The sequence below is a fragment of the Megalobrama amblycephala genome, linkage group LG3 (assembly GCF_018812025.1).
Source record: "Megalobrama amblycephala isolate DHTTF-2021 linkage group LG3, ASM1881202v1, whole genome shotgun sequence".
Lineage (NCBI taxonomy): Eukaryota > Metazoa > Chordata > Actinopteri > Cypriniformes > Xenocyprididae > Megalobrama > Megalobrama amblycephala.
Window position 1 is genome coordinate 6,712,130 of NC_063046.1, and position 24,557 is coordinate 6,736,686.

The 24,557-nt window shown below is 35.6% G+C and overlaps 1 protein-coding gene across 5 annotated transcripts in view; it reads left to right on the forward strand.

The window, feature by feature from the left end:
• The window catches only part of arnt2 (aryl-hydrocarbon receptor nuclear translocator 2), a 104,568-nt gene extending 81,035 nt beyond the window's left edge, over positions 1-23,533 (forward strand). For 3 of the 5 annotated variants that reach the window (XM_048183650.1, XM_048183653.1, XM_048183652.1), the window contains 7 exons: positions 1,465-1,540; positions 3,906-4,029; positions 4,469-4,568; positions 6,036-6,177; positions 7,898-8,066; positions 19,419-19,564; positions 22,197-23,533. In XM_048183650.1, coding sequence (XP_048039607.1) covers positions 1,465-1,540; positions 3,906-4,029; positions 4,469-4,568; positions 6,036-6,177; positions 7,898-8,066; positions 19,419-19,564; positions 22,197-22,295 — 856 coding nt within the window. In that variant the 3' untranslated portion in view covers positions 22,296-23,533. The remainder of the gene's footprint in view (positions 1-1,464; positions 1,541-3,905; positions 4,030-4,468; positions 4,569-6,035; positions 6,178-7,897; positions 8,067-19,418; positions 19,565-22,196) is intronic. The other 2 variants (XM_048183651.1, XM_048183654.1) reach the window with 1 other exon arrangement.
• The last annotated feature ends 1,024 nt before the right edge of the window (positions 23,534-24,557 follow it).

The window sequence follows — 24,557 nt, forward strand, 5'->3', positions numbered from 1 at the left end:
CGCGGTCCTCTGTTCCTTTTTTTAAAATTAATGCGCTGTCGATATCTTCTATAACGGACGCGATGGCGGAATCTACACATCTCAGTTCTTCAACAGCCATCATTGTTGTAAACTAATTGACCTTTCGCAAAGACCCGCCCCCCTTAGTTACTGTTGCTTTGTCCGACAAGCCGTGGCGCTGTCACGCCACACAGAATGGAAAATACATCGCGGAGCAAAGAGGAAACTGACAACACATCGACAGACGAGACAGAGCAGGTTACTTATGATATTAAACAAAGTCCCAGCTTTCAAACTGTGTAGTTATTAAAAAAATTCAAACAATAAAAACCGTTTTGTGGCTCTTTAATGTGTTGTGACCATGATCGTGACAGATTGCTGTAGCGCCTCAGCTCAAGAGGCTCGTGAACCGATCATCTCTTCCTACTAGTCCATTTATAGCATCAAATAAACATGAATGAACATGAGAATGAATGTTGTTTCAAATGCGGAAAGACATCAATATGCACAATTTTTCAAGTTTAACTCCACCGAGGTTAATCTTCTAACTCTTGACTGCTTTGTCGAACAAAATGGCGGATGCGGCGTTCTGATTGGTTAGATCGCTTGTCAATCAAACTCCTCAAGCGCTCTTTGATGACGTGGCTGATTACGTTTCTGGTGATAATCTGTCAATCATCGCCCTGACAATGTGATTGGTCCGAACAGTTTCTGTTCGGGCATAATTACTCCTCTACGGATCGAGTCCAGACCGAACTCCCCGACCTCAAAATGTTGTGGGCGGGGCTAAGTTCGGCTGGCATCCAGGCTAATGTTTGGGTCAAATATGGACAAACCCAACCGTTGGTTTAAATTTTTTAATCTGACAAAGCTACCATTGCAAATCCATTTTTTGTTCATGTCAGTATTGTGATTGCTTGAAGTACGTCAGAAATAGAACAAGGCATGAGTTCGCTGTCGGGAATTTGTCGTGCCGTATCCAGTGTAGACAGCATCACTGATTATAATGGATTCTATCTGCTTTTGTTGCGCCGCGCTGCTCGCATCTGGTGTAGACATGGTTAATGGTTAAACTTCCTTACTGGCAACCCAAAGGGTTCATATTTGAACTCCAGAATTAGTATTACATGAGCTACAAGCCACTAAATCACTGCAGTAAAATATTCTGTACATCACTTTCAATAAGAAAGCATGTGCTACATTCATAATGACATCATGTCATTTACTACACTATTTCACCAAGGTAGATTTTTGGCTTTGAGGATCTTGGGCAATGTATAAAGAATATGGATTGGAGTGTTATGTATATGATTGATCTGTTTTTACTGAAACCGAATATTCATTTGAGGTCTTTTATCGGACTAGTATATCTACATGCTCTGTTAATGATGTCTTTACTCAAAGTGGAATATGATGAACAGTAGGTGTTGATGTTAAAGTTGTATGTTGGTTGTTTGATTCCAGGCAGCTTCAGCAGCAGCAGCAGGCCGAACTGGAGGTTCACCAGAGAGATGGACTGACTGCTTACGATCTGTCGCAGGTGCGCATGCACACTTTTCTTATAGTTTGTCATTTAGTCACCCAACCCTTACAGGTTCATTACTCTTTTTAGCTTGTGTAGTACATTTAATTTCTCCTCCTTCGCTTTATATGCAAGTTCCTCCATCAGTGTCACAGCTGAGTCGGTTTTAGATTTATACTTCAAATTGAATATCAGACAGTGAAACTCCCAGAGGAAAATTTTATTCTCTAGAAGTGCTCAGGAGACTTAATGGAGTTAACCTGTCATGTTTCATCAACTTTGTCTCAGATGTTTCTTGAAATTCCTGATTGTTGTCATACTATATGATTTGATTACTATACTATTATACTATACTATTATATAATTTGATTACAACAAGTTTTCATACTATATGATATGATTGTGGATAGCAGCTCTGATCATTTTTGGTTTGAGCATGTGAGAAATGTGAGTTCATATTGAGATTGATAATGTGTGATTGCCGGTTACTAAATACTTTCTAAATAATATTTTATTTGTTTAACTGCACATAATGAGACCATTTACTGACATCATAAAATTTAGCGAAGTTGCAATTTATTATCTATTTAATTTTATTACTGTCTAGAAGAAAGAGTTGAGACACTGATAGATCACTTTTTTTCTCTTTCACAAGCAGTAGCCGGATTAAGGTTGAGTAGGCAGCATGTTTGAGCTTCTAAAAGAACCAGTGAGGTTCATTCTCGTGTGTTACGCAGCACGTTTGAGCTTCAGCAAGAACCAATGAGGTTCATTCTCGTGTTACGCAGCACGTTTGAGCTTCTAAAAGAACCAGTGAGGTTCATTCTCGTGTGTTACGCAGCACGTTTGAGCTTCTAAAAGAACCAGTGAGGTTCATTCTCGTGTTAAGCAGCACGTTTGAGCTTCTCAAGAACCAATGAGGTTCATTCTCGTGTTAAGCAGCACGTTTGAGCTTCTCAAGAACCAATGAGGTTCATTCTCGTGTTATGCAGCACGTTTGAGCTTCTTAAGAACCAATGAGGTTCATTCTCGTGTTACGCAGTGCGTTTGATCTTCTGCAAGAACCAATGAGGTTCATTCTCGTGTTACGCAGCACGTTTGAGCTTCCGCAAGAACCAATGAGGTTCATTCTCGTGTTACGCAGTGCGTTTGGTCTTCTGCAAGAACCAATGAGGTTCATTCTCGTGTTACGCAGCACGTTTGAGCTTCCGCAAGAACCAATGAGGTTCATTCTCGTGTTACGCAGTGCGTTTGGTCTTCTGCAAGAACCAATGAGGTTCATTCTCGTGTTACGCAGCACGTTTGAGCTTCAGCAAGAACCAATGAGGTTCATTCTCGTGTTACGCAGTGCGTTTGATCTTCTGCAAGAACCAATGAGGTTCATTCTCGTGTTACGCAGCACGTTTGAGCTTCTGCAAAAACCAATGAGGTTCATTCTCGTGTTACGCAGTGCGTTTGATCTTCTGCAAGAACCAATGAGGTTCATTCTCATGTTACGCAGCACATTTGAGCTTCTGCAAAAACCAATGAGGTTCATTCTCGTGTTACGCAGCATGTTTGAGCTTCCGCAAGAACCAATGAGGTTCATTCTCGTGTTATGCAGCACGTTTGAGCTTCTCAAGAACCAATGAGGTTCATTCTCGTGTTACGCAGTGCGTTTGAGCTTCTTAAGAACCAATGAGGTTCATTCTCGTGTTACGCAGCACATTTGAGCTTCTCAAGAACCAATGATATTCATTCTCGTGTTACGCAGCACATTTGAGCTTCTCAAGAACCAATGAGGTTAATTCTCGTGTTACGCAGCACGTTTGAGCTTCAGCAAGAACGAGGTCACTATTGTGTGCTTTATGCTTTACATCACGTGTTAGTTAGCACAATATGTGTGCTAGAATTGCTTTTGTCATTTTAGTTGTGGACCGTTAACTTTCTGTGGATATGTGCAATAAAAATAGGATATAGCTATGAGATGAAGTCACACATATCACCCATTGAATGGAATATGTCATCTGTCTTTATCTTTAACAACTTTTACAACTTAATGCACATTTGCTTTGAATCATAAGTGATAATGTTGTTATGCTATATTATATGCTGTTTATGTTAAGAGAGGATTATTTGTTGAAAATAGATAACTCCTCACACATGGTATCTTGGGTAGCACCCACCAGCATTTAAAATTTATAACACCTGTCTGCAATTTTAGAAAGACTTTTTTGGTCATCGTTATTGATTCCTGTGTTTTTCGTTTAACAATTTTAGTGAAGTTAGTTTTGTGATCCTTGTCGCATTCACTTCACATCTTATTTAGCATTTATTAGCATTTAGTTTTGATTAAAGTTAAATAGTCGATCACAAACTGACCCTCTCACGTTGACACCCACAGGTGCCGGTTGCCAGCGTGCCATCCGGCGTTCACGAGGCGGGCAAGACTATCGACAAAACCGATTCGCTGTTCTCCCAGGAGAGAGACCCTCGCTTCAGCGACATGTACACAGGGATCTCTGGATGTATGTTCTTCGATATATTACATTTGACTTGCACTGCATCACACACTGATTTTGATCTAAACATGCAATTTACTGTAATTTTGTGTAATGTAATTACAAAGCCTGCGGATGTCTGCCAGCTCCAGTTTGTACACTATTTTAATGCATGGTATGATGTGTATACAATGTATGATTGCTACATTTGGTAGGTATTACAAAGAAATTAAGTCGGAAATTCAAGCTAAAACACGTAAAATCCAGAGTCGTTTATTTAAGGTCATTAGCTGGTCCAGACCGTTTTAGCTGGGTAATTCTGGTAAGGTTACATGACTTTCCTCTGCAGTTTGTCTCTATTTCTCTATTTTTCCTCAGCGTCTGTGATGTGTGACTCTTAAATGTGGTCATTCAGTAACTGTGAGCTTGATGAGGATCTTTGTTTACTGGGTTTGTTTGTGTTTAGCTGATAAAAAGATGATGGTTCCCTCCTCCACTGCTGGTGGGCAGCAGTTATACTCTCAAGGCAGCCCGTTCCAGCCCGGACACTCCGGCAAGAGCTTCGGGTATGGATGAACACATTTCAGTAATTTAAAAATCTGTTCACAACAAGTTTTCAAATGAAATGCAAATACACTTTTTATGCAAATGTTATTTTATGCAGAATACAACCCCTGATTGCATGTGCCTTAATGCAAAAGTCACTAAAATGTTACTGATACACTACTGTTCAAAAGTTTGGGTCAGTACGTTTTTTTTTTTGTTGTTGTTTAAGAAATTTATACTTTTATTCAGCAATGATGCATTAAAAAGTGATGGCAAAGACATTTATAATGTTGCAAATAATTTCGATTTCATGTGAAGGCTGTTCTTTTAAACTTTATTCACCAGAAAATCATTCAAGATAACTAAGCAGCACAGCTGTTTTTTAACAATAGCTACATTTCCATCCACCTCTTTTTATGCACGTTTTGGGATATCGCATTAAAAAACGCTGGATGGAAATGCCAGAATGTGGATAAATCCTGAAAGTGTGCATAAAAAAAAAACAATTGATGCAGATAAATTTTTTATCCGATAAGAAGACATGCACATAAACTAAAATGGAAGCACATTTAAAGAATAATGATGTGCAAAAAAACTTTGCCTCGTCTGGATAACTGGACTAACCAGCGGACCAGTTTCATTGCACAGTGTTGGTCTGATCATACTGTAATGCCTGAGCCAAAGTCTGTCATTTATAATGTAGATGAAAACAGGCACAGCAACTTCCATTATTATTACAGATATTTTGCGCCAGTGGAAACATTGTGACAATGTGTGAAACAAGTGTTTCTTGAGCAGCAAATCAGCATTTTAGAATGATTTCTGAAGGATCATGTGACACTGAAGACTGGAGTAATGATGCTGAAAATTCAGCTTTGATCACAGGAATAAATTACATTTTAACATATATTCACATAGAAAACAGTCATTTTATGTTGTAATAATAATTCACTGTTTGATGATCAAATAAATGCAGCCTTGATGAGCAGAAGAGACTTCTTTGAAAAACAATTAATAAAAATCTTATCAACCACAACCTTTTGAACGCTAGTGTATGTTGTCATGTTCTTGAAACCAAAAAAAAGTGCTGATATTGGAGTATATCAGGATGTAAATTATGGCTGTCTACAAAATACATATTTGGAGTCGTAACATTTATTAGTTGTAAATATTTCTTACTGGCCATGACAATATTTGTGGCATTATTGCATTAGATGTGTTGTATTGTGCTTTTAAAGAAGACATTTGATGGGGAATATATAGTTTATTTTCCCATCGTGATTTTGTGCCTAAAATGCTTTCTTTGGATGCAGTGAATGTCGCTTTCATGATCATAACAATTGGCACTTTGTTGCAGGGCCTGGTGTAAAGGGGTCTTTTTTTTACTTTAATGCTTCATTGTGACAAAAATGTGGTGTGAGAAGGCCTTTAGACGCTTCACATGAATCACGAGGAGGGTCATAATGTGGTGCGTGTGTGTCTTTCAGCTCATCTGTGATCCACGTCCCAGGCGTCAATGACATCCAGTCCACAGCTGGTTCAGCTGGACAGAACCTCACCCAGATATCCCGGCAGATCAACGCCAGCCAGGTGTCCTGGACAGGAAGCCGGCCGCCCTTCTCTGGCCAGGTGAGGATGAACCCATCGCTGCGGCAGCCGCTGCCCACTGCCGCTCTATTCTCCATCAGCTTAATTAAAGTACCGGATCATTCCTCTTTAGTGTTGTGATGAGAGAATTAAAACCAGATCCATGTTTGCATGTAGAGCAGTGGCTGTAAAAGATCATTCAGGGCAATGCAATAAATACTAATAAATACAATAAATACTACAATAAATAATGTGATTTAATACTTGTCTTACAAAATATATATATATAATATGTGTGTATATATATGTATAATATTCATTTTATTACTATTTTATTGCCAACATTTCTTATTTTTTAGTTTAAAATTCTCAGCTAATATTTATAGTTTATTTTATTTTAGCTTTATTTCAATTAACCTAAATGTTATTAAAAAATTTTATATATTCTTATTCTGCACAACCATATTCTACATCCCTTAATCCTACCCAATACCTAAACTTAACCTTACTAACTAATAATAAGATAACTAATAATAATAAACTAATAAACAGCCAATATCCTAGTAATATGCATGCTAATAAGCAACTAGTTAATAGTGAGAATTGGACCTTAAAGTATTAAATGTTTTTTTTTTTTGTTTTGTTTTTTTTTTTAAAGAAATTAATACTTTTATTCAGCAATGATGCATTAAATAGATGCATTGAAAAGTGACAGTAAATAGATTTATATTGTTGCAAATAATTTCGATTTAATACAAATGCAGTTCTACACTGTATATATACTGTGTGTGTGTGTGTATGTGTGTGTGTGTATATATATATATATATATATATATATATATATATATATATATATATATATATATATATATATATATATATATATATATATAACCCTAACCCTGTATATACCCTGAACTGTTCATACTGTAGTATACATACACCCAAAAAAAAAAAAAATATATATATATATATATATAGTTTTTATTTGCAAAGCTGTATAAATGGATACTGTACACACTATTAGTTCAGCATAAAGTGCAACTAAAGTAATATAAACCAATAAGAGGAGGGACAGAATTGGGACATGTTCGCTTTTAAATAGTCTTTTAGGCCATGTTTAATGCTGAGTTCTGCCCTTAGAGAAGATTACTGGGGTTATGAAGGGGTATTTGTGTTTTTAATCATCTCTGAAGAGTGTGTGTTTGTGCTTTATGCTCTCTCATCTGTGTCTCTTTAGTAAGCAATAAATTGCATGTATATCATTTTAATGTCATGTCATATTTATAATATCATAAATAACAGCATATGTAAAGAGAATCATATAAAGCGCTGTGTTGTGCAGAAGAACAGAGGAATGCTGGTCCACACGTAGCTCTGCGGCTCTCCATTGATTACAAATAAAGCTTGTTGTCTGCAGCTGTAATTGTGTGATTGCAGTGGTTTCCCTTCTGCCTAGCTCAGTTATGACTTTTAGTCCGATTGTATAATCTGATTTACTGTTAATCTTGAGTTTGACATGAAATTGAAAGTGTTGAGTTCCTTTTTGTTCTTTAGCTGACACTCACACTGTCCTAACCGAGCTTGTGATGAAAGAATGGCATTTATTTGAAATAGAAATCTTTCATGACATTATAAATGTATTTCCTTTCACTTTTGATCTGTTTAATGCATCCTTGCTGAATAAAAGGACTTTTTGAGCATTAGTATATAAGATTTTGCCCTGTGTATTAGCATCATCATGTCTGTCATTCCCCCACAGCAGCAGATTCCCGCTCAGTCCAATAAGGCCCAGTCCTCACCGTTCGGCATCGGATCCAGCCACAGCTACCAGGCCGACCCGTCCTCATACAGCCCTCTGTCCAGCCCCGCCACCTCCTCGCCCTCCGGAAACGCCTACTCCAACCTGGCCAATCGCAGCACTGCTTTTGGTAAGATCTGTTCAGTCCCTCCAGCATAGTCTCTATATCAGTGTCACTGTTTCTGAACTCTCTGAAACGCCTCCATTGTAGTCTTGAGTTTTCTTCCGGAACGAACACGTCACAATATTCCTCATTTAAATAATTCATATGCAGAATAAAGGGGCGGGACCTGGTTGAGTTAGTTTAGTAGTGTGTTGAAACAGGTGGTTATGGTAAGGGGCGGGACATTTCCCAAACATGCTCGAAACGCTTGACCAATCACAACACACTGCTCCAGCTGACCAATCAGAGCACAATGCGCTTTTCAGAAGGAGGGGCTTCATAGAGATAGGAACTAAACAGAGCGTTACTGACAGACTGGGAAGAGAGGAGCTGAACAATGGAGAATATGAGGAAAATAATGTGTTTTGAACACTCAACATGAACACCTGTTCTAGTAGAGTCTGAAACAACATCAAAACTTTGAAAAAAGGCATAATATGGCCTCTTTAACATTCATTGAATCATTTATTGTTCAACTATTTGAGATAGAAATAATTTCCAATAATGTTTGGGATGTCAGATGTTTCATTGACTTGTTGTGTTACAGATGTATTTGTTAACATCGTGGTTAAAAGTAGATGGTTTCAACTGAATTTGTGTTAAAATATTGAATTCGAGTTTAGAGCTGATTCAATTCGATTCAGATTCACAAGATCTCGGATTGATTCGATTCTCAATTCGATTCAATTCAGTGAATTCAATTATTCAATTTTCACTGACCCCACCACAAAAAATATTACATGAATAACATATGCATTGTTTTTGTTGTTTTTGACCCATGTATTCCTAAAATTTTAGATACCAGTGAAATTTAACAACTTTGATGCCATAGCTAAAGCTACTATCTAACTCATAAATTTCAAATATTATTAAAGACAAGTAAATAATCATAAATAAAAAAAAATGATGATAATTTAACTGTAAGCAGTCGCACAAATAATTGCAAAAATCATTTTTTTTGCCCAGCCCTAGTTCATTTGCCTTGTGTTAAAAGAATTGCCATTGATAATCTTTGAATTATTGATATCAGCTAGTGAAAGTTTGGTATTGTGCCAACCCTAGAGACCTTCAGCTCTGTTTTTACCTGAAACGGTCGAATGATCTCACCGCATGATTGACAGAAGTTCCCCAGTGTCCTTCAAACCGTGATCTGATCCAGACTGACATCAGTCTAAGATTAATAGACCTTCATATGGAGGTGACATCAGAGCACCTCTGGGAAACTGAATCCTCCCATGGGCCTTTTCAGATGGCTGTGTGAATGGTCTTTTACATGTACAGAGATTTATAGATTTCCGTATAAAACACAGACTATAACACACAATGACTGAAACAGACATTTGTCTTCAACAAAAGGACGTGTCATTACCAGCAGATGGTGTGAGAATTGAATGGCATCCATATTGAGACAAACGGTTTTGTTGTTTTGGTTTCTTTAGATTGGCCACTTAATCTCTAAAATAGACCATATGAAAAACAGATTCCTGTGGTTCGAGTGATCACAATCGTTGGACAACAGGCAGTTAGTTTTGAAAACTCTTTTGAATTACTTCTCAACACAATAGCGACTATTAATCATGACTGTTACACAACATGCATAACTTAGTCAATAAGTTTGTAAAATTGCTTTTCAAATAAGTTATCTAATTGTAATTTTATGTAATCAAAACACAGATTAAGAAAGATGCTGTCACAAAAAAACGAGGCCATGTGAGGCCATGCACTGTTTTACTACGATAAAGTATGTTGATAAAGTGGCCGGTGATTGTGTAAAAAAAAAAAAAAAAAAAATGTGTGTGTATATATATATATATATATAATATAGGGTGCGATTTGTAGGGGGGGGGGTGGTTTATGTATCCCCGGTGGGAATAAAAAAAAATATCCCTCCCGGGTGATGCTACTCCACAAACTACCAACAGATCATATAAAATACCAAAAATAAAAATCTTATTTTAAAACATCGCCCAGTAAAACGCTGCGTTTATATAGAACTGTCTCTTTAAGACCACAACAAACAGGACACTTTTCAGAGGCGCATTCCGACTTCGCCTCAGCGCCATGCGTAAGTCAAACGAGCGTGGAAAAGGTGCAGGTGACAACAAGGGAGCTTCAGTTGAACAACAGTGAACTGCTGTCAGATGAGATGTTGTCAGGCTATGTCGGCAAAACTCAGAAAAATTAACACGACTGTCCAATCAGCCGTTATACTGTGCTCGTGGCACGCACTCAAGAATTGCATGCGCAAATGCGCCGGCGCGCTGCATAATTACTTTATTATAGCTTAAATAAAGTGCAAGAGAAACTACGAGCAATGACCGTCGTTGTTCTGTTGTAAGGTAAGTCATGAAATTACCAAACATGCGATTAAAGCTGCCTAAAAACATGCATGCATGTATTTGTTGACATGGTTTTAAAGCTATTGCTATCCAATTTGTTGGCCTTAAAACGTCTTAAAAATGCACATATGTACACCAGGGAAATCTAAATTTTCTTGGGGGAGCATGCCCCTGTACTGTAATTTTATTATATTTTATTAAAGCTACAAAAGTTATTGAATTAAGAACAGTGAGTGATTTTCTTTTTCTTTTGTTCTTTGATTAACATTAACGGCAGACTGCAGCAGGTTTATTAGGCTGCTGTCACTTTAAGAGTTGCCGCACATGACATTTATATTTTCTCATAACTCTTTGTTCATTTAAAGGCACATTATGTAAATTTTCACCACTAGAAGTCTCTTATTCAAAACAAAGGCGTAGCTTGATGACGCCTTGATTCTGTTGAATTATGGGAGGTGTTTTCTTCACGCCCACAGCCGGTGGAAAAGAATCATGTTCATGGATGAGATTATTAACACTACTGTAGTATGAAGCAGAGCAGGGCGAGTGCTGTGAGAGCTGAACGAGGACCCTGGAGCGATTTGCTAATGAAAGCCAAGTGCGACACATGTCTCGAGAGCAGCGGGACTTTTATTATGCCGCAGACACCGCTTCCACTTCTTCTGCTCAAGCGTATGTAGTGTAACGCAGCGCTGTTAATCATATTAGATACATTTGAGTGTGTTATAATGCTACTCTACGTTCGCTCGGCGGCTGCTATGAGACACTTGTTGCACACTGCAGTAAGCTAGATAGATATTAAGCATGGTAAAACATGGTACTCGCGGTAAATCAAGAAAATTTAAACAAGACTTACTGTGTTGAGCTATATAACATTAGTTTTCTGTCGATGAATGTATCCACAGTTGCTCACCTGTCTAATAAAACACATAATATATTAAAGCATCTTTGGCGTTTCCATAGTTTCTACAAAATAAAATTGGAAATTGAGGGTAACATGGATATGATGACATTGATAGGCATGGTCCATGTCCTGGTTAAAATTACTTATTTCTCTGGATTTAAACATTAGGGATAATGCAAGTACACAAGTCAACAAAACGGATAACATTGTTCTAGTGGTTTTTGGATGTTTTAATCTAGAAATCTTACATATTGTGCCTTTAAGACTGTATTTAACTCATTTAAGACTGTGCTTACAAGGATACTCAACAAAACAGGCATTTTGGCATAATTTTGTGTGTTTTTGTCCGTTCACACTGCCTGAAGTTGGGTTGGGCTGACAGACGATGCCAATATTGTCTAATAATCATCAGTGTTGGGACTAATGCATTACAAGTATCTTTTAGCTTTTCAAGTAACTAATAAATTAACGCATTAATATTTCAGTTTACAACAAAATATGCAAGTTACTTTTTCAAATAATTAATGCAAGTCACATTTTTTTTTTCTTTTTTTGACTGACAGCTCTCCTGTACTCATGTTGAGAGAAATAAAGCACAGAGGTGTTGTGTGAACATGATGGGTATTGTAGTTTTAGACTAACATTTACTCATCTCACTTGCACAAAAACATTCAGTATTTCTAAAAATGAATAAAAACAGTGAAATGCAGTCTCAGAATTTAATGCAAACCTGTAATAATTAACTATATTAAATTACACAAATACACTTTATGTATTTAATCTCACTTTAATAACCAGTGTCTTTGCTGCTGACCTTCACTGATCTAATTCAACCATACTAAAAGGCAAAAATTACTTTAGATTAGATTTAGAAATAAGAGTGTTGAACTTCCTTCTCCTGTATCCTATTCTTCTGTGATCGAACTAAACTGCTGATATTCAAATGGCGGATACGGTCTGCATCCAGACCCCAACATGTTTCCATCCGGACAGAATGGTGGCAAAATTTTACGGTTTAGTTGAAGTGAGCAGCTCATCAAAACAGCAGATCACACCACAAGCTCTCAGGATTGTTTCTGGCATAGAGGGTATGCACGTGACGTCACTGTCGACCGTTATACTGCGGTCACGCCCACTGAGTGGCAAAATACTGAGTGGCGGCATTGGTTTAAAGCGTGAATGCCACGAAAAACCCACAAAACACTTCCAAAACAGCAAAGAGCTTTGTGATTGACTGTACAAATAGCTTTGACACAAAACCTATATTTAAAGACTGCCGAAAGCTACAGAAAAAAGAAAGCAAATGGATCACTGCAATTCACAGAAACAGCTGGACTCCAGCAGAGAAACATGGATTTGCAGTTATCATTTTGGGTCAGAATGTTGGATTTTGAGGTAAAATCATACCCTATATATTGTATTGTAATATATCGTGTTGACAACTCATCAATTATATATTTACCATCTTATATTCTGCATAATTGTATGTTTTTAAATAAACACTGACTAAAACTATAAAGTTTTAGGGCTGGACAATATGATGATATACATACCATTGATATAAGTGATTACTCGGATTTAGACCTACCTATATTGTATTTATATAAAGCATTCACAGGCAGATTTGCTTTATATATTTCCGCGGCATCGAAATCAGACACATATAAATGTCAGGAAACACGATTCAATGGCTGCATGTCAATATCCATGGATTAGGTACATGTCATAAGGAACAACCTTTAGTGTAATCATTTGTTTTCGCAGTTTCCCCTATTAAATCCAGTCACGCAGCAGGTTCTTTTGCCACTCAGTCCAGCTGATGGAGTGCGTTCCATTATTCACTTCACCATTATTGTCATATAAAATTCCTTATACCATGATATAAGACTTGGTCGAATCGCCCACTCCTGTCCTATGCTATGAAGATAACGTTGATCATGCATCAGTCAAACTCTTGCTCTTGACGTGTTTCTTTTGTATTGTGCAGGGCTTCAAACAGCCTCAAGTGGGTTTAATTAATCTGTCATGAGTTGCACCTTTTAACTCATGCAACAGAGATCTGGTTTCTGTATCCTGACACTTTAAAGTAAGGAATTTGACCAGCATGACACGAAGGGCAAAGATCCACAAACACAGTTGTGCAACTTCACATTCCTCGACCGAAGGCAGAACATGCTGAACGGCTTAAAGGGAGAAACTGTAGAATCGTTGTTATTGCATTACATCCATTTAAAGCCGCCTCGAATTTCTCCGTCACATTCGGGTCTATGAAGCGAATTTAATTTGCAGCAGGGCATACGTACGGAGACTTATAGGATGGCATTTTTCCCATTGTTGTGTCCCTTGAGGGGAACTCTCTACCTTGAACCTGTGATTAGTGTTTCCATTTAATAAGTAATTTATGTTAAAGAGGTGACATTAAAATCCCACTTCAATTTCGAGTGTATCGGGCTCCGAATGGCTTTCCAAGCCCTGAAGAAATGAATCCATGTCCAGATAATTCTCTTTTAATATGGTGTCATTAAAGGAAATGGAACATTTATCTTCACCTCCTCACGTGGACGGCCCTTCAACACGTAACAGGAGGAAGAAGCCGAGACTGCTGGGATGTCTTTTTCTGTATTTGGGATTAACCAATTTAATGCTATTTTTTCCCAGCAAACTGAGCACATTATTGTATTGTAATGTAATCCTTAGTTATGTGCACAATTGTAACCAATTAGAAAAACAAAAACTGGCCAGTTGATTGATAAGAATTAAGATCAAAAATAATAGTTTTCTATTTTAAAGGATTAGTTCACTTCAGTATTAAAATTTCCTGATAATTTACTCACCTCCATGTCATCCAAGATGTTCATGTCTTTCTTTCTTCAGCTGAAGAAATGAAGGTTTTTGAGGAAAACATTCCAGGATTTTTCTCCATATAGTGGACTTCACTGGGGTTCAACGGGTTGAAGGTCCAAATGTCAGTTTCAGTGCAGCTTCAAAGAGCTCTACATGATCCCAGACGAGGAATAAGAGTCTTATCTAGAGAAAAACCATCAGTCATTTTCTAAAAACATAAAAATTATATACTTTTTAACCACAAATGCTCATCTTGCACTGCTCTGTGATGCGCCACGCATTACGTAATCATGTTGGAAAGGTCACTCGTGACGTAGGTAGAAGTACCGCAGTAGGGCGAAAAACTCCATCTCATTTTCTCCTCCAACTTCAAAATCGTCCAACATCGTTGTTTTACCTTTTTATGTAAAGGCCGTCTTTGCACGTTGTGTTGACTTTTCCAATGTGATTACTTAAGCGTGGCGCATTGCAGAGCAGTGGAAGACGAGCATTTGTGGTTAAAAAGTACTAAATTTTTTTTGAAAATGACTGATGGTTTCTCTAGATTAGACTCTTATTCCTCGTCTGGGATCATGTAGAGCTCTTTGAAGCTGCACTGAAACTGACATTTGGACCTTCAACCCGTTGAACCCCAGTGAAGTCCACTATATGGAGAAAAATCCTGGAATGTTTTCCTCAAAAACCTTCATTTCTTTTCATCTGAAGAAAGAAAGACAATCATCATGGATGACATGGGGGTGAGTAAATTATCAGGTTTTTTTTTTTTTTTTTTTTCAGAAGTGAACTAATCCTTTAATTTAAATTTTGAAATGCAATTTATTCCTGTGATGTGACGCTGAATTTTTAGCAGCTCATACTCAGGTTTTCTAGGGTTACTTGATCCTTCAGAAAGTTCAAACGAACAGCATTTATTTGGAACAGAAATCTTTTTTTTAACATTGCAATTGCCTTTCCTGTCACTTTTTGATTAATTTAACATGTTCTTGCTTACCTATATTTTATGTACATCTTAATTGCTTTTGCCGGCCGAAGTGTTAATTGCCAGATTTGCCAGAATATATTTAAGGGCTTGTTCTGTAATGACTTTCTTTCTATAATAAATTCATAAAAAGGAAAGTTGTACTTTGCACTTATTCATATTCAGTTCAGATGGAAATGAGAAGTGACAGGGGAGCACATCTCTTCCAGAGCAGCAGTTTGAAGATCAGAAATGTCATTAATTTTAACATTTTATATCATGATCTGAGGGCAGATTTATTAGGTGTCATTACCAAACCACTGCATATTTCAACAATTCAATTTCTTTTTATTGGTATATGCTTTAAAGGAGACCTATTACTTTATTAGCTAACTGCATGATTATATGTACATTCCTCATGTATTGGACAGTCACCTCTGATACCAGATTCTCTCAATTGTGATGTTGACATGCATTCTCCGTAAAGCTGCTTTGAAACGATATGTATTGTGAAAAGCGCTATACAAATAAATGTGAATTCAATTGAATATTATGCAAAAGTCACTTTTATATTGTTTTGAACATATTTGTGTGTGTACACAACCACCCGTTTGTTATCTTCCCCATATATCTGAAACAGTGTCTCAAAATAAGGCATTTTTCTTTTGTTGTTTGGTTCATATTAACAGCATAAACAGCAGTAGATACTGTATATTACGCTGCTGTCACTTTAATACACAGATCTAATATACACATGCCATTTCTTTCCCTGCTGTTTAACCGCCTGTGTATGTGAACTTTGTGTGTTTTTGACCGTTTAACAGCAATAAAACTTGAAAGAGAACTTGGTTTGATACTCACAGGATGCACTGTCTGACAGAAAACAATATATCAGACATTTAGACTGATATGGCTTTAAAAAAATCATGCTGTAAAGGCTCTGCCCTCTTCTGGAAATGGGGGCGGGGAGCAGCAGCTCATTTGCATTTAAAGATACACACATGAAAACGGCATGTTTTTCCTTCCACTAAAAAATGGTATAATAAATGATCTGTGGGGTATTTTGAGCTGAAACCGCACAGACACATTCTGGAGACACCAGAGGCATAATAGGGCCCATGTAAGATTGCCAGTCATTGTTTGATGTAGGTTATTGTTATTGTTTCATTTGTGTAAATATATTTATTCCTCCTTTTTCCGAGTTTTCAATCACTCACATATGCGAGGAGATAAAAGAAAAGAAAATCAGCAGAGTAAGAATGAGAGAATTGTCATGTAAAAACGTTCACATGAAATCAATACAACCTTTTATTTTCAGATTAAATACCAGCTCCTGCTCGATTTGCACTTCATAGTTTGTACAAAATTACTGCAGTGCATAAACAACAATCACACTGCCTTCGTTTCAAATGTTTCATACTGAGATAATGTTACATTGTGACTTAATTGCAGTCTTTATGTGCTTACGTGAAACCGAGCACGCTTTCATCGCCGTGAAAGCGAGAGAATGCGCTTTCATTCCCCGCATTGATCGAAGAGCACTCGGGACCAGCGGCGAAGCACGGCTCTTTGTTTGAAAGGCGTTTGCTTTTGTCACGTCGGCTTTTTGTGCCGTTGCATCTTTGAGAATCACGTTTGATGGAGCGGTCAGAGAATAAGCGGCACCTAAGCTCTGCAGATGCCGAGGGAAAACGTGAAGCGCGCCGATTTCAGATTGATGGGGACGGAGAAAGATGGCTAGGGGAGAATAGAGAAATAGAAAAATTGATAGAGAGATGTACGAGGCGCGTCAGTGAAGCCAAACAGCCGAACCTTGAGGGAAAGACAGCCAGAAACGGAGCCAGGGAAGTCTGCGTGGCAAGCGCTAACACAGTGGGGAAATGAGAAGTTTGACCTTACATCACTGCCTCATCAACATGGAGAATATGAGAAACAGCCCGAGGGCATCGCTGTGCCATCTTGCAAAACACCCACCCACGTCGTCACCTCCGCCCGCGCCCGCGCCCGCCGCGCATTAGTCTTGTCGACTCGCTCGTTTCCTAACCAAAGACTCGGGCCCCGCGGGTGAAGAGACTCTAGATGTATGCGTTTAAATGATTCTGTCAGCCCGGAGTAAATGTGCTCCCCTCCTGTGCGACAAATTGAGCGAAATGGAGGTCGTACGGTTGGAGTGTTTTACACGCACGCTCGATTGAGATGCTGCAAAAGTAGACGTGTTGGAGTTAATGTGAAAGTTGATGCTGCAAAGTCTAAGCATGTGTGTTGAGAAGTGGAGGAGGATCCGTTTCAGAAGATTCTTCCATCGTCCATTCACCATGATTGATTTGTTTTTATGAAAGTTTTTTTTAACAGTCTTTTCCAGTGTTGTTTTTGTACTATTATAGTATTTAATAATGTTTAGAATTAGCTTTAATCTTCCTAATTTTGAGTTTTCATTTTAATTTGTTTGTTTTAAATTTTATGTGCTTTTGTTTTTCTATTTATCATATTTTTTTCAGTTTTAGTAATTTTAGCGTTTATTTTACTTATTTTAATTTTATTCAGTTTAATTTTTTCTAATATTTTTTTATTTTATTTTAGCTTTATTTCAATCAGCAAATTATTTTAATAGTTTTATTTAACAATAACAAAATATTTTATTTAGTTTATAATTTATTAGTTTTTTTGTTTATTTTTTTTCATCTAATATTTATATTTTATTTCAGCTATATTTCAGTCAACAAATGATTTTTAATAGTTTGTTTATAGCAACACTTACTATATTTTTTGTTATAATTTTTATATTATAATTTTTGTTTTTTTAAATGTAAGTTTTTCATCTAATATTTAAGATTTATTTCAATCAAAAAGTATTTTTAATAGTTTAACAATTAAAACACTTATTTATATCAATTTCATTTATATTTTCAGTTTATAGTTTTCTTTTAAGTTTTTCATCTAATATTTAAACTTTCATTTTTAAATTTTTTTATTTATTTTAGCTTTATTTCGATTAACAAATGGTTTTTAATAGTTTTAGTTAAAAATGATGACACTTATTTTATTTCATTTATTTTATTTTTATTTTATTCAGTTTATAATTTTCTTTAGTTTTTCATTTAATATTTGTACTTTATTTTATTTCAGCTTTATTTCAATCAGCAAATTATTTTAATAGTTTTATTTAACAATAACAAAATATTTTTAGTTTATAATTTATAGGTTTTTTTTGTTTATTTTTTTTCATCTAATATTTATATTTTATTTCAGCTATATTTCAGTCAACAAATGATTTTTAATAGTTTTAGTTTATAGCAACACTTACTATATTTTTTTCATATAATTTTTATGATATTATCATTTTTGTTTTTTTAAATTTTAGTTTTTCATCTAATATTTGTTTTATTTAAGATTTATTTCAATCAAAAATTATTTTTAATAGTTTAACAATTAAAACACTTATTTATATCAATTTCATTTATATTTTATTGAGTTTATAAATTTCTTTGAAGTTTAAGTTTAGGTTTTTCATCTAATATTTAAACTTTCATTTTTTATTTTTTTATTTATTTTAGCTTTATTTTGATCAACAAATGGTTTTTAATAGTTTTAGTTAAAAATGATGACACATTTTATTTAATTTATTTTTTGTTTTATTCAGTTTATAATTTTCTTTAAAGTTTTTCATTTAATATTTGTACTTTATTTTATTTCAGCTCTATTTCAATCAGAGAATGATTATTTAATAGTTTTCGTTAACGTATAACACATTTCAGTTATTTTATTTTATTCACTTTATAATTTTTGGGGGTTTTTTTTGTTTGTTTTTCATCTAATATTTTTATTTTAGCTTTATTTCAATCAAAAATGATTTTTAAAAGTTTTAACAATTATAACACATTTTATTTATATTTTATTGAGTTTATGATTTTCTTTTAAGTTTATGTTTTTCATTTAATATTTATACTTTATTTTATTTCAGCTTTATTGCAATCAACAAATGATTTTTTTCATAGTTTTCATTAACAATTATAACACTTTATATCAGGTTTTTTTTTATTTTTTATTTTATTTAGTTTATAATTTTAAGTTTTTCATCTAATATTTACACAATTTTATTTTTGCAAATTATTTTTTTAATAATTTTCGTTCACAATAATAACACTCCACAGCTCATTTCCATACAACATTTCTTCCTGGGATTCCAGAAAGACCTTCATGAACGAGTCCTCTGTTATCATCTGTTGATCTGTGAGCTGAAGATGTGACTGCTCAGACCGTGTTTGTTTCCGCAGATGTGTCGGGTGAAAGCAGCCAGAGCGGAGGGCAGTTCCAGGGCCGCCCGTCTGAGGTCTGGTCTCAGTGGCAGAGTCAACACCACAGCCAGCAGGCCGGAGACCCTCACCCTCACCCTCAGTCCAGCCAGACGGAGGTCTTCCAGGTGACGTTCATACACATCAAACATCATCCTGCCATATACAAATAAGAAATAACAATAAAGTGTCTTTAAAACCCTCTTTTGTGAGGATATACTTCCTTTCGCCACAGATTCAAATCTCAAGTTGACAGTTTAACAGTTGAGCCCAAGATCTGTTACTAATTCTAAAATGTCTCTTTAGAACTAGTAATGAAGGAACGTTGAGTCGCTTCATTGAAACTCATGCATTGTATTTTGTGAGAGAGAGAGATGACCTGAGCGAGCATTACCTGTGTCTGATATAACATTCATTCTTCAGGTCGATGTCCATAATAATTATATCATTATAAAAAACTGTTTGAATGTCTGGGAAAGTGATATCTTTGTATGTGTCTGTTTTACAGTTAAGGGAATTTTCTATAACATACAGCCCTAAAACAACATCCATTGTTTACAGAAGTCCCTTACAATTTAAAAGTCTCTTGTGACGGACTCATTAACTCTGAGTATTTGCCGCCATGCAAATTGCCGCATACATCTAGAGTCTAATGTAACTTTCACTAAAACAATATTACGCACTAATGGACTCTTTCTCAATATCAAATACAACATATCATTTATATAAAAGATTTATTGAACAACAATATTTAAAGGTGCAATATGTAATTTTTTTGCAGTAAAATATCCAAAAACCACTAGGCCAGTGTTTTATATTTTGTTCACTTGAGTACTTACAATATCCCAAATGTTTCCAACTATTTGTAAATCGAGAGAAAATTGCAATTTTAACCAAGTCTCCGGGACGTGTGAGGAGTCGCCTGTCAATGGCGTCATACCCGCGTTACCCTCGGTTTCCGGTTTATTTAGTAGAAACCATGGAAACACCAAAGACACTTTAATATATTACATGTTTTAATAGACAAGGGAACAACTGTTTTGATATATTTATAGACAGAAAACGAATTATTGTTAGATATCTCAACATATTTAGTCTTATTGTTTAAATCTAATTTTCTTGATTTTTTTTGTGAGTACCATGCTTTACCATGCCTCAGAGAAAAACACTATTTTGTCAAGTAGTTAACATAGCATAATCAGATGCAGCTTTATTTTTAGTAACAGTAATACAGCATTTTCTCCATCATACAATACGTTTTAAAATTAATTGCATGCCATTTATCAACACAATCATCCAGCATTTAATATGATATTGTAAAATGGATCTATCTTACTGCAGTGTGTAACAGTGTCTCACAGCAGCCGCCGAGCGAGCGAGTAACGTTATAACATCATTTTCAACACTCTTAAATGTATCTAATATGATAAACAGAGCTGCGTTACCTCATACTCATGACCGGAAAAGCGGAAGCGGCGCTGGCGACTGTGTCATAATAAAAGTCCCGCTGCTCGTGAGGCGTGTGTTGATCAATCGCTCCAGCTCCTCGTTCAGCTCCACAACACTCGCTCCTGCTCTGCTTCATACTACAGTAACGTTAATAATCGCATCCATGAACATGATTTCTATCCCTATGTTTTTGCACCGTCCGTTGAGCTGGAGATCACATTCGAAGATTCCGTGCTCAAACTTACCATCACCAAGCTCCGCCTTTGTTTTGAATAGGCCTCTAGCGGGCAGAAATCTTACATACTGCACCTTTAAATTAACAACAGTAGTCATTATAAATGACAATAGGAAATAAACACAACAAATTCAATCAAACGTACAAAAGCAGAGCTCTACAGGATAGTTAAATGATGCTTAAAATTTAATTATTAAATTTAACACAGCCCAATTTGATTTGCTCATGAACAAGTAATAGATTAATAAGACCAACGATTGCCCATTTTATACCCAAAATGAATTATATCTCATGTTTAACCACTATAAGAGCCAACGGCAAATCCCCGAAGCACTGGCCGAGATGAAACTGTTCTCGGCGGGTACTCGAGCACTGAACGGCTGCTGACGGCCTGGAGCTCACATCTCTGAAAACATCTAAACAAATAGTAAAACAGGCGCTATGATTAAATATGAGTCACATCAGTCTAAACAATTACATTCTCACCTAAAAAGAACTCTTAAAGTTCGTGTTCGTGGTACAAGTGTAGTATTTGAAAAAAATACAGTGGATTTGATCGGCTGCCATGACAGTCGCTTCAAGTGGAGTGATACAAACAGTGAAAACGCTTTATTTAACGATAGATGAGTTTTAATTTTATTTAACAATATCAACACTGATCATTACTCACAGTGTTTTGTGTGAGACTTTTTTGGTGAAAATCTTTTTCTTTATCATATATAATAAATATACAATACACAGACGATTCCTCTCTCTAAAGTATTAGATTTGGCACAAAACAGGAAACTCTCACAGGAGATCACGTTCACACAGAAAGAAAGAAAAAGAAAAATCCCAGGCTTGCAAAACACAATAATTAACTTTTGATTTATATATATTACATCAAATATGACTCATCAGTGATGGTTTGAGACCATTGACCATTTATGTCATTGACGTCAAACCTCATGCGATGCGTCACATTTGAGAAAGGAATATTTAAATTTTACCACACAGATTGATTCTAGATTTGCAGATTCACTCTTTACAGTTACACTGACAAACTCAGTAACTCTGTTTCTCTCCGCGTCCCACAGGATATGCTGCCGATGCCAGGCGATCCCACTCAAGGAACGACCAATTACAACATCGAAGACTTTGCTGACCTCGGCATGTTCCCACCGTTTTCCGAGTAACCGGAGACTCGTGTGTTTGTTAGTTTTGTTTTGGTTCAGACTGCAGTACCTTCATCTCTCACGTGACGCTGCCGAAACACGTTTCTGAATTCACACACACAAACAGTGCAAAAATAAATATATCCCAGTCTGGATGCTCATCATTTGATCATGATGTGATGATTAACTGCTGCCATTATCACTAGAAAATATATGTAAACATCCCTTTTAAATAGATTTGCATTTATAATCCAATTTTTGTGAGCGGTATCAGTGCAAGATTATTTGCAGCAGGCATTAATGTACTTCAGCGCAATAAATAATAAGCCTAATTTACATAGAAAGCAGGCCAACTGAATGCCTGGTTTGGGTGAAATGTGAATATGACACAGGATTTTGTGACAGAATGACCACACAGCAACCTCATGTCAGGACTGTTTTCACATCCACACAAAAATCCAACAAAAATATAATGAAGAGTTTTCTTTTTCTTTTTTTTAATCATAAAGAAGTGTTTTCAGAATCTTTCGTGATGCGAAGAATCGTTTTCTTCAAGTGTTGCACCTCATTTTTCATTGCCAAACAGCATCTTGCTGAGATTTTTACGCTTACCGTGTAAAATGTAGTCTATGTAGTGATGTCTATAACCTAGCTGAACTAATAATAAATGTAGACGATGTAAAGGAAAAAAAATTGAAAATTTGCATTTGCAACTTTTTTTTTTTTTTTAACTAACTTTTGTTGTTCTTACAAAAACACTATTGCAACAGTGTCACTTTGTGCAGTAATCGACACCAGCCTCTCAAACGCAGCATAAACACACACATCTTACAGTGTTCATTGTAATCTTGGTGGCAGCTGCAAATCTTGTGATTAACTTTTGGACTGATAACGTGGACTTTTCTCGTTTTCATGATGAAACTCGATCATGCCACAAACATGGACTGATGGAAAGACCTCGACAGGAAATCTAAACCTTTTTGAAAAATTGAATGGATGTTTAATGTAAATAATGTGATTTTTATGTCGGACCATGTTTAATTTGACATCCAGCTATATATACTTGTGTAGGTTTAACATCATTGTGTGCAATGTGAGTACATATTTAACTCTCGGTAATTAGTTAGCCTGTCCATTGTACAATGAGTTTAGGATTGTATAAATTGTGTAAATGTGTTCCGTTACTTTTGTGTAACTTTATGACGAGAAATTGTGCTTGTGACAATAAATTCTCATTGAATATGTGGATTTCATTCAAACGGACTGAGCTGAATTTATTGGGTTATTATATGGGGAACATAAAAAAAAAAAGAGTAATTGTGTGTTATTTTCTTGTTATTGTGTTTATATCTCACAATTCTAATGAATTCAGAACTGCAAATTATAAACTGGCAAATCTGAGAAAAAAAGTCAGTATTGTGATATATGCATAAGTTTTCAATTTAAGTTTTAGTAATTTTGTTATGTGCACTTCTCATTTTTATTAGTTTTTCTATATTTATATTTAGCTTTATTTTTATTTCAGGTTTAATTCATTTTGTTTTAATTAAATAGTAATTTATTTAATTTATAATGTTACCTCAAATTAAACTTTATTTCAGTTAGTTGCCAAGTTTTATTTCAGCTTTATTTTTTTTTAACAATAGATAATTCATTTTATTTAACAAAATCAACAGATTAATTATCATTAATTATAGTTGCCCATGTCTCCAAATCATATGATTGTTTTCTGTGAGAGATTATTTTGGTGAATTTTTTTATTCACTTGTAGCTCTTGAATCTCATTTGCATTCATTCAGATATGTGATGATCTGTGATAAGAACCTATGACAATTTATATCACGTTTATATCATTTTGCCAGTTTTTGTTTAACGGGTCATAAGTTGTGTAAATTCAATCCTGATGAAACAAGAAAATCATGATTTCTCAATCATAGAGTTACAGTAAATTATGGAAGTTATCCACCAGGAAATTGCGATTTTATATCTTGAAATTCAGATATGAAGTCTGAATTGCGAGATGTAAACTTGCAATTGTAACAAAAAAAGTCAGAATTGTGAGATAAAGGCCCGGTTTCACAGACAGGATTTCAATTAAGCCAGGATTAGACCTTGGTTTAATTAGGACATCTAAGTAGCTTTTAGAAAAAAAGCATGACAAAACAATGACATATTGGTCTTGGACAAGCTTAAAGGGGACCTATAATTCCCCTTTTACAAGATGTAATATCAGTCTAATATAATATAAATGTAATCTAAGTCATATAATGGTGTCTCCAGAAT